The sequence below is a fragment of the Lipotes vexillifer genome, unplaced genomic scaffold, assembly GCF_000442215.2.
Source record: "Lipotes vexillifer unplaced genomic scaffold, Lipotes_vexillifer_v1.1 scaffold395, whole genome shotgun sequence".
Classification (NCBI taxonomy): domain Eukaryota; kingdom Metazoa; phylum Chordata; class Mammalia; order Artiodactyla; family Lipotidae; genus Lipotes; species Lipotes vexillifer.
This window is the reverse complement of record NW_006797390.1, coordinates 5,951,479-5,961,999: the sequence shown is the minus strand read 5'-3', so window position 1 is coordinate 5,961,999 and position 10,521 is coordinate 5,951,479. Positions and strand designations below refer to the sequence as shown.

The 10,521-nt window shown below is 52.8% G+C and overlaps 1 protein-coding gene across 2 annotated transcripts in view; it reads right to left on the bottom strand.

The window, feature by feature from the left end:
* CRACR2A (calcium release activated channel regulator 2A) overlaps positions 1 to 10,521 on the bottom strand; it is a 72,880-nt gene that overhangs the window by 48,979 nt on the left and 13,380 nt on the right. For both annotated transcript variants that reach the window (XM_007469448.1, XM_007469449.1), the window contains exon 4: positions 8,431 to 8,577. In XM_007469448.1, coding sequence (XP_007469510.1) covers positions 8,431 to 8,577 — 147 coding nt within the window. The remainder of the gene's footprint in view (positions 1 to 8,430; positions 8,578 to 10,521) is intronic.

Here is a 10,521-nt window from a genome sequence, read left to right as displayed (position 1 = left end):
AGGTCTTAACCCCCTGCTGACACCTACAGTTGGCTCAGAGTTCATTAGAGCCAGAGTGAGAAGGCCTCGGTTCAAATCCTGCTTTTGACATTTATAAGCTTTCTGGCCTTGGACGAGTCACATTACCTCAATGAGCTCGAGGTTTTCTGTATCTGGAAAACCAGATGGTAATACCTGTATTAGAAAGAAGTCATGTGTAAAAAATGGGTACACATGAACTTATCTACAAAACAGAAATAGAGTTACAGATGGAGAAAACAAACTTATGGCTACCAGGGGGTAAGAGGGGGAGGGATAAATTGAGAGATTGGAATTGACATATACACACCACATATATAAAATAGGTAACTAATAAGGACCTACTGCATAGCACAGGGAGCTCTACTCAATACTCTGTAATGGCCTATATGGGGAAAGAATCTAAAAGAGTGGATATATGTATATGTATAACTGATTCACTTTGCTGTACACCTGAAACTAACACAACATTGTAAATCAACTAGACTCCAATAAAAATATTTTAAAAAGAAAGAAATCATGTGGACTTCGTAAGATCATGCATGTGGAAATGTCTAGCAGACCCATTACGTCACCACCAGCGTTAACAAGTATTGATTGACTGTTTCATAAAACAACATCCTGGGTAACATAATTTAGACTTAGAGAATGGTCTCTGCCCACCAGGAAGTCAGCATTTACGAACTCCAAGCCCACGCGTAAGTGGCGTGGAGGAAAGGGACAGGCAGAAGAGGCCACACACCACCCCACGGTGCCAACCCCACCCCACGGTGCCTTCCTGAGCTCCAGCTGACACAATTCTGAGACCACACAGCCTTGGCTGAGTTAAATGGAGGAAGCTGCCCGCTCCGGCAGTGGGGCGGGTGTAGAGTTATCAGGGGAAAAGCTAAGAAAGGCTGAGTCCAGAAAAGGGAGATTTTCAACAGTGGGGGGAAGGAGAACGATTATATACTGAGGATGCTGCAAGGGTAGTGATGGATTTGAAAAGGGTGGAACCTACTGAAAGCCAGGGTGAGAGGCCCAGGTCTGACCTCGAGGATGCAATGCCACCCAGGACGTCTGACTGTGGTGGATGCCCCCTCTCAGAAGGATGACTGTGTGTGTGTGTGTGTGTGTGTATGTGTGTGTGGGTGTGTAGTGTGCACGTGCATGGTATCAGGGGTACTGGAGATCTAAGGATGGGACATGTGGGAAGCAAAATGGGCTGGGAATAGTGATACTCATGTCAATACAAGGCTTAGGTTCAAAGAGGCCTTCAGAGAGAATTTGCAGTGAGCAAGGACTTTCCCTGCCAGCCTCCCACAGGTACTGTGGAAATTAATTAAGCTTCACAAAGTGCATTGCACACAGAGAGTCAAGGTACCAGGCTAGAACAGAGCATTAATACTCAGTTCCGCCGGGGTTCCAGCTAACGGCACACAGGCCCAGCCTTTCTGCTATAGAATATTACCTGGTCAACATATTTTTTTCCTGTTCCCTCTCTCCTTTGCCTTCACTTAGGAACAAAGGGTCTCAGAAAGTCATCTGGTCCCGCCTCTAGGCTCTAGGCAGGGTGTACTGAAATCATTCCAGGAAGAAAAGCAGCATCTTCCTTCCCCAAATGAAAGGATAGTCTTAACCTTGAACAGAACAAATGGCATTCTTGTACAGTTTAGATAAATTTCAGAAGCTTGAACTCAAAGCAGAGCTTCAGAACTGGCCACTGGCCTTGGAGAGCAGTTGCTCTGATCTCATGTGTTTCCGTGTGGACCGACAGTGGTCCGATCCATAGGACTCTGGTTTGCAAAGCCTGGGGAAAGGCAGATGCAGAGAGAGGAAGAGCTCCCCTCCCATCACAGACAAGTGTCCTGTATCCCATGTGAAGGAAGTGAGGATCGGGGCAGTGCAAGTGGCCTGTGTGTGGTCACCTGGTTCCTTGGGCCAGAGTGGGGGAAGGATCCAGGCCTCGACTCCCACCCCATGTGCATCTACAGTACCACACTGCCTTCCCACCATCCTCAGTTTTAAGACAAATATCGTACGATATTGCTTATTTGTGGAATCTAAAAAAAAAAGATACAAAAGAACTTATTTACGAAACAGAAATAGAGTCACAGATGTAGAAAACATCTGGTTTCCAGGGGAGAAAGGGGTGGGGGATAAATTGGGAGATTGGGATTGACATATACACACTACGATATATAAAATGGATAACTAATAAGGACCTACTGGATAGCACAGGAAACTCTGCTCAATACTGTGTAATGACCTATATGGGAAAAGAATCTAAAAAAGAGGGGACATACGTATATGTATAACTGAGTCACTTTGCTGTACACCTGAAACTAACACAACATTGTAAATCAGCTATACTCCAATAAAAATTTTTAAAAAAGAAAAAGAAGGAAAGAAAGGAAAAGAAAAAAAAAAAAACCCTGACAACTCCAAACCTTTGCATTTAGGATTGTCAGCATCTAAATTCCATCTGGGGTCTGTCAATTGTGGAGTGAGCACGCCCTGGGGTGAGGAATGGGGCCGAATGTCTGGAGATTGCTCCCTTTCCCGGGTCTCCCCCCCCGCCCCCGCCCCTCACGTTCTGATCACGGAGTGAAGACCCTGGGCCAGAAACATCTCAATGAGTCTGCTATTTGCCGGAGAAGAAAATGGAAGCAAGTTCAGCCTCCGCCAGCTTTGCCGTGGGGATGAGAACAGTCCTGAGGGACTCAGACTCACCACTGCCCCCTGCCGCCTTCCCTGCGCAACTGCGGTCTCCGGCTGCAAAGGGAGGCTCTTCACTAGAAAAACCCAGTTAGGGTTCCCTTGTTCCCCTGAGATCAGTCTCTCTCAGTGAGATCAGTCTCTCTCAGTCTCTCTAATGCCTCTATGTCTCTGTCTCTGTCTGTCCCTCTCTCACATGCACACTGCCCCACACGATTAGGGCAGAGGTGAATGAAAGGCAAACATAAGAGTTTGTAGAAAATTCTGCAAAGGCTGTAAAATCACCAATTGGATTTTCAAGATGGATGGTTTCTCCCTAATTAGATTCTGCTGCCTTGTATAAACCAACTTTGCAGCTTTATCCCATAGGATAAAGCAAACCATTTCTCATCAGTCAGGTTTACAGATCATGCCCGCGGTGCACAAATCGACCTCACCTTTCCATCTGCTCTCAGGGCCAAGTTAACAATGTGCTTCTGCCTCCGATAATAATATACCAATAAAAAGACACGTGCGTGACCAAGCTGTGGCCTTATGGCCTAGAGCCCTCCCCAAGAGCTTCCCTCCACTCTGAGAACGGGAGTGGAATTATAGACTGGAAGGGCTCCTGGGCGTGCCTTTTGCAGGCTGGTACCTTCTGGAAAAACAGGCTAGAGCAGCATTTCTCAGTGGAGCCTGGGGTCTGCCTGCATCAGAACCCCTGGGGAACGTGTGCTAAGATGCACATTGCTGTGTCCCCTGACCCCAAAGCACACTGATTTAGACCCCCTGGAGGAGGGACCTGGGAATTTACTCTCTAATCAAGAGTCCCTGGTCATTCTGAAACAGGCTAACATTCAAGAACCACACAGCTAAAGCTCGTCACAAGTGGTACATAAGGGCCACCTGCCATACGTACGATGCTTTAATTGCTGCCCTACCTGGAAGCAAGGCCAAGGAAATGATGACCTCCCCGCACACACACACACACACACACACACACACACACACACACACACATCACAGAACACCAGTTCCCAGGCTTGTGTCAGGTGCCAGGATCACGGTTGGGCTGCCTGTCAGGTTGTGAGACACATTCCCTCCTGGTCTGGACACCCTTGCAGAGCCGAGGGAAATTGGTCTAGACAGAAAGCAGCAGGATAGTGGCTGGGTGGGAGCTGCAAGCGAAGCCCTCCCAGAGCCCCACCCCCCACGCTCCCGAGAAACTGCCCGAGGCCTGAATCATTTGGAGGAGGACAGACTGTGCAGAGGAGGGACTGATGCCCCTGAGGGTGTGGGGAGCTTCGCAAAACTTGTCAAGGCCAAGGGTGGTCCACCGAGGATGCAGAACAGGCTACTGAGCTGCAGAAGACTGAGAGGGCTGCCTTTGATCTCAAAAGCACTTTTCTTCAAAGAGCTCAAAGCACTCCCCAGACACGGCCCAGTCCATTCTTACCCCCATCCTCCACGTTAGATCTTGGTAAGGAACTCAACCAGGGCAACTCCTCTGGCGGATTCCAACTCGGGTCCAAAGTCAGAATCCCTCGGGATATTTTATACGGCGCAGACTTGAAGCCCTCACCCCAGACCAAGGCAACGGGGCCCTCCTGGAGTAGGGCCCCAGCATCCCCTACTGGTGAAAGGTCTGAAGTTCCTGCTGCCTCCAGGCAGCATCGTTCTACATCTGGAGAGCTCAGGTTTTTTTTTTTTTCCAGATCAACATAATTGGGCAGGGTGCTTTCAGTGGCAAAGGAATTCGTAGCTCTGACGGCCAGAAGTTCCTCCTCACGTCAAACCATGTCTCCCATGGTAAAATGCAAGGTTCGCCAAGCCTCTGCATGGTGCACACAGAGAAAAGCGGCTCGGTTGCAATCTGACCCCCTCTTCCTCCGAGGGAAATGGAAGGAATGCAGTCCACTCTGGAGGTGCCGCAGACGAGCTGGGCACCAGCCCAGGGCCCCGCATTCCACCCGGCCCCCACCTCACCCCGCCGGGCCGTGGCTGCTTCTCGGTGGACACGTACCAGTGTCAAACACTGAACCCAGAGTCTAACTCAGATCTGAGGTTTTCTCAACTTCTGTCCCAAAGGCAAGAGGGTGGGAGGTTGAAGGCCCCCAGGCTTGCCTCTTTCCTCTGCTCCCGACATGCAGGGTCAGAAAATAAGATCCACGGCCGGGAGGAAAGGCCTGGAGTTGCTTCTGACACTGCCCTAGAGCCTGGGCCTCCGGACATCAGCTTCAAGATGTCAAGCCCAAGCACTGCCCCCGCTGCATCCTTCCTCCTAGAGGCTGGAGGTGACCCTGGAGGATGCTGTAGGGGGGGCTTTCTCACTCACTGCAGTGAAACTGTAACCCTGAGGGACACAGCTAGGCTGGGGACCTGGGACCAGGACTCCCCGCAGGTCGGTCACAAGTCTCTGGGCCCCATGGGACAGAGAAACGAGGTGTGTGGTTCGGAAAACGGGGAGGCAGCTGACGCCACTGCTGCCAATGGCCACGCTGTCAGGTGTTTCAACAGCACGGGGACTTCCTGGTCGGCTATGCGGCAGAATTTTTACAGCTCTGCCTCACTGGTGTGATCGTAAACTCCTCAAAGACGGGGACTCTGTGCTCCGTTGGCTCAGCTCAGCCTGGCACAGAGTAAGTGCCCGTTACATGCCAGCTACTAGTCACACGCGACTGTACCCTGGTGCCCAGCCCTCGGCTGCACACAGCAGTCAAGTCTCGTCGCCCTCTCTGGAACAAGCGCTCATTTCCCAGATGGAGTGACGTGTTAGCCCCTGGACTGAACAGCCTGCTCGTGGCGGAGCCTGGGAGATGCTTTGACAGTCAGGGTTCCCCAGACTGCAGCCCGAGTCAAACGATTCCCCAGACCTTCCTTTCTCTCCCTTCACCAGCCAGAGTGTGCCCCTCCTGCAAACAAGCCCAAACCCCCAAACTCACCTCCTAGATGTCCCAGAATCAATTAGCCTCATGCTGAGCCATTTGTAAAACCTCCCATCTAACTATTCTGTATCCCATTGGGGTTTCAGTGTTTTCTTTGACTTCCAAGCTGCAAGGACCTCCAGGGATTCCCCTGGTCCAGGAAGAACCCGGAAACAAGATGTGAACAACCTTTTTCTTTCTTTAACAGAAGAGAACACAAGAGACTCCAAGAGAAAACCTCAGAGCCCCTCACATGTCACGAGGGTGAACACGTTTCATGAAACTTTTGTCTCAGTTATTCACACACACAAGTGTGTGGGAGCTGCAAAGTCAAGCAAGTGTCTTCTGGCCAGTCACAATCAGAAAGTTTGAACAACACCAATCCCGTTCTCGAATGTTGCCAGTAAGGAAACAGATGCACAGGGAGGTAAAGCACATTGCCTGAGGTCACACAGCTGGTCAGTGGCAGTGCCTGGGCAGGACCTCAGGTTGCTCCTGTCTCCTGTTGCAGTGCTCTGCTCGCTACAGGTCTCTGGGAAAAGAACTGCCAGAGAGCTCAGTGACCCCCGAGCCCACCCGAGTCCCCCAGCCGGAGTGGACTCCATCAGCTGACCTGGGGCAGGGGTAGCTGGCAGGCATATGAACGGAGGATGGGCACAAAAGGCTAGAACTCCTGGCTGAGCTAGTTTCGACCATGCAGCTGAGAGTGACCTTGACTTTTAGCTCAAGAACTTTTTAACCATCATTGAATTGGAACAAAAACACGAATGGAGGCCACGTAGAGATGGACGTATGGCCCAAGAGGCTCTGCAGTAAGTCTCTCCCAGCGGAGGTTCAGGCCAGCAGAGGGGCCCCCTGCAGGTAAGATTCTGGGCCCCGAGCTGGGTCACTGCAGCCATTCCGGCCCTCGTCTCCTTATGAAACAAGGGAGCCGTCCCCTCTGGGGGTGCCCCTGACTTTCACTGTGGCTCCTTGGGGTAAGCAGTGCTGGACTCAGAGAGGGGGGTGGTGAGGGGCAGAAAATAAGCCTCATTTTACACGTGGGAAAATCGAGGCTCAGAGAGGCCAAGAGACCAGAGCAAGGTCACAGAGCTAGCTGGTTGGAGAGCCACACACGACTCTGACCCAGAGCTCCTGATTCCCTGGGCCTGCTTCTCACATCCACACAAGAGGCACCTGGACATCTTGTTAAAACACAGAGTCGATACGCCTGGGGCGAGGCCTGAGGCTCTGCATTCCCGAGAAGCTTCCAGGTGATTCCAAAGCTGCTGGTCCATAGACTAGACTTCGACAGCAAAGCTCTACACTGTGTTGTCTGGAAGGATAAAGGGATCCTCATACCTCACCACCAGCTCCCCACTTCAGCCAGGCAAATCCTTCAAGACTCACAGACATACTCATTTAAAATAGTAATAAATGTTATTATTTTAACATTCATCGAATACTTACTAAGTGCCCACACTGTTCTAAATGCTGACATGTAATCCTCACAGGTCTATGGGACGGGTATTACCGTCCCTATCTTACACATAAGGAAGCTGCAACTCAGAGAGGTTAAGTAACTTGGCCTAAGTCACACAGCTAGTAAGCAGCAGAACCAAGATTCGGACTCAGCTCTGACTCACAGCTTATTCAGCTAAAGGCTCTACAGCGTATACCCTCAACCCCTCTCTCTCCCAGCCCTGGAAGCCTCACCCCAGAACGCTCTGAACACTCCTCTAGCCCGACCGTGTTCCCTCTAGCACCACACGGCCATGATTTCTCATAATTCAGGGTCCGAAAGGTCCTCTCCCAGACCTGTGTATACCCAGTGGGCCTCAACAAGTTACTTTAGAGTTGATGGGGAGAGGCATGAGATGAAAGGGAGCTCAGGGCGGTGCGTGGACAGAGGTCCGCACACGTGGTGATCTCTCTCTAAATTAGGGGCTTGTGTGCTTTCTTGTGGTCTCTGTTGGAATCGCTGAGGATTCCTATGGAACACGAGCAAATCTCCGGGTGGGACAAGGGGCCTGGGGAGGACCTCCCCAGGGTGCTTCCCAGCTCGCCCCCTGCCCAGCCTGCATTCTGGCTGAGGCTTCAGGACGGTAAGCTGTCCTGAGTTATGCTGTGGGTCACAAAATCGAGCTCCTCGCTGTAATGTTCGCTGATGAGTGTGGACAAGCACAGCGCCCCGCTGGCACACTCGTCCCCGCAGGCCAAGGGACACCCACCTGGCGGGCTCGCACCTGCGGCGCCCGGGGCCTGGCCAACTCGGGCTTGGTGGGGCGACGTCCTCCAGTACCGGAGGAGTTCTAGAAAGCGCTAAATACCTGGAGGGAGCCTGGGGCCAGGAGGGCAGCAGGAGAAACTTAAGACCATGACGGTAGTGAGAGGGCAGGAGGGCCGGGGGCTGGTCCAGAGATGGGGGTAGGTCCCATAGGCCGGGGCCTTACTGCCCCGAGGCAGACACAGTGGTTTCTAATGGGTCTCGGGCACCAGATCATCTTGCTCTGAGTCCTGGCTCTGCCGCTTACGCACTGTGTGTTCTGGGGGCGTGTTACTTACCCTTTCAGTGCCTCGACTTCCCCATTGGTAAATTGTGGATAATGATAAATGTCGCAATGGGCTGTGTAGGAATTTAGGATCGTGCCTGGCACATGGTGAGGGCCTAATAAATGTGAGCGAGGCCTTAGAAATAGATACCGGGGGACAGCCGCAGGCCCGGCCCCCGCTCTGGCGGATGGTCGTAAGGGGGCATCACCGAATATAAGACAGAAGAGGTGCGTCTGGTTTGCACGCGTCTGTCCAGAGGGCGGCGGAGACTGGTACCCACCTTCTCAGGGCGCACTCCAGCTCACTCTTCTCGTCGTGGGCTTCTAGGAGCTGCGAGAAGGTTCTGGTCAGGAAATCCTCGAAGTTGGACAGTAAGTGAGGCTCGCCCTTCTTTAGCCGCAGCCAGAGCTGCTTGACGTCATTTTCACTGTGAGAGAAAAAGCAGCACTAGGGTGGGAGCGCGGACGTGAGGCTTCATGGGACACGCGGAGGTCCCAGGCGTGACACCAATGGCTAGAACGTCACTATCGTCGTCAGTACAGTAACAGCAATGGCTGACATTTATTGAGCGCTTGCCGCGTGCTGGCTGCTTTATGCACATTTGCTCATCTGACCCTCCAGTGAGGCAGGCGCTGCCACACCCCCGTTTACGGGGGAGGGGACGGAGGAAGAGGGGTGAGGTGGGCGGGGTCTCAGATCACTCAGCTGGGAGGTGATGCAGCCAGGAGTCATGCTGGCCTCCTAATGGCCACACTCAACAGCCTTGCTTTCTGTCTCCCGCGATGAGCTGGTGGTGCTGAGCACACAGAGCCGCGGGCCAGGAGCACCTCCAAATGCCAGGAGGCAGCGGGAGGACAGGAGCCCAGTGCGTGTGAGGACAGGCGCCGTGGAGCTGAAGCGGCGAGCCTGTCGCCCCAGGAGGGATGGGCCTCACAGCTGAGAGCCGAGACGCGGCATCTGATGGACGGCAGGAAGCAGCTGTCACCGCAGGGAGTGTAAGGGAAGATGCAGCAGCCCACTGGGGCCCTGAGGCAGCGGGCGTGACGGACAGGAGAAAGCAAGGGAAGGAGCAGGCCTGAGAGATGTGTGTGCGCACACGGAGAGACGGGTGGAGAGTCGGGAGGACGGAGGCCGGCGGAGAGGCACAGACACAGAGTGTCGTGCCTAGAACCGCTCCCTCCCCAACAGGCACGCTGGCGCTCAGCAGAGGAGACACACGGGCCACGGTCACGGGGCCTCTCGCTGTTGTGGCCTCTCCCGTTGCGGAGCACAGGCTCCGGATGCACAGGCTCAGCAGCCACGGCTCACGGGCCTAGCCGCTCTGAGTCAGGTGGGATCTTCCAGGACCAGGGCACGAACCCGTGTCCCCTGCATCGGCAGGGGGGGGGGGGGGCGCGGCACACCCATGGACCTGCTCTACCTCTGGAGAAACTCAACAGTCTACAGCCAGTGATCAAACAGACTGCCAGAGGGTGATCTGATTTCACTCATTAAATTCTAAAACCACTTTGATCTGAAGGCAGCTACAGCTAGGGACCCTCAGGATAAAGAATAAAATCCCTTGTGCTGTGTAACAAGCACCATATCTGAGAAATTTTACTCAAAAGTGATACTTGATAGTGCCATGTTAGTAATGTGCCTGGGGTGTAAATGTTACTCTCTGCACCCAGCAGAGAAGAGGCCCACCGAGAAATGAACCTGCTTCTGGCCAGTTATCTGATCATCCATCCAATCACCCCTCCTTCCCTCTTTCCTTCCCTTTGCTCCATTCCATCCAAACATCCACCACCTCATCTAGAGCATCCATCCATCCACCATCCATCCTCCCATCCATCCATTCATCCATCCACCCACCCACCCATCCATCCATTCATCCATCCACTCACCCACCCATCCATCCGCCCATCCATCCAACCATCCAACCAACCAACCATCCATCCATCCATCCATCCATCCATCTTCCCATCCATCCACCCAACAATATTTATTATTTGTTGAAAACCTAGCACTCATCTGGATGACATGAGAGATCTAGGAAACGAGAGAAGGGGAGGTAAGGAGCCTCCTGTTTCCCAGAATAATTTCCGTTTTCCCCTGTACAGAACATGCTGTGGCTGTCGCTCTATTGGGCTGTAGATACAATGGGGATTGCACAAAGGGTTCAGAGATAAAGGGTCTCTGGGAGATACCACGATGACTTCCCATCACTGTGGCAGGTTGCTCCTCATAAGGTAAATGCATTATGAAATCAAGATGCACCTTGCTGGCCGAGGTCTGTCTGCTCCCATCCCCTGGGCTCCTGCTGGAGCCTGGCAGAGAACCATTAGGGTGAGAGCCTCCAGAGAGATTTGCAGACCTACCTGACGCTCTT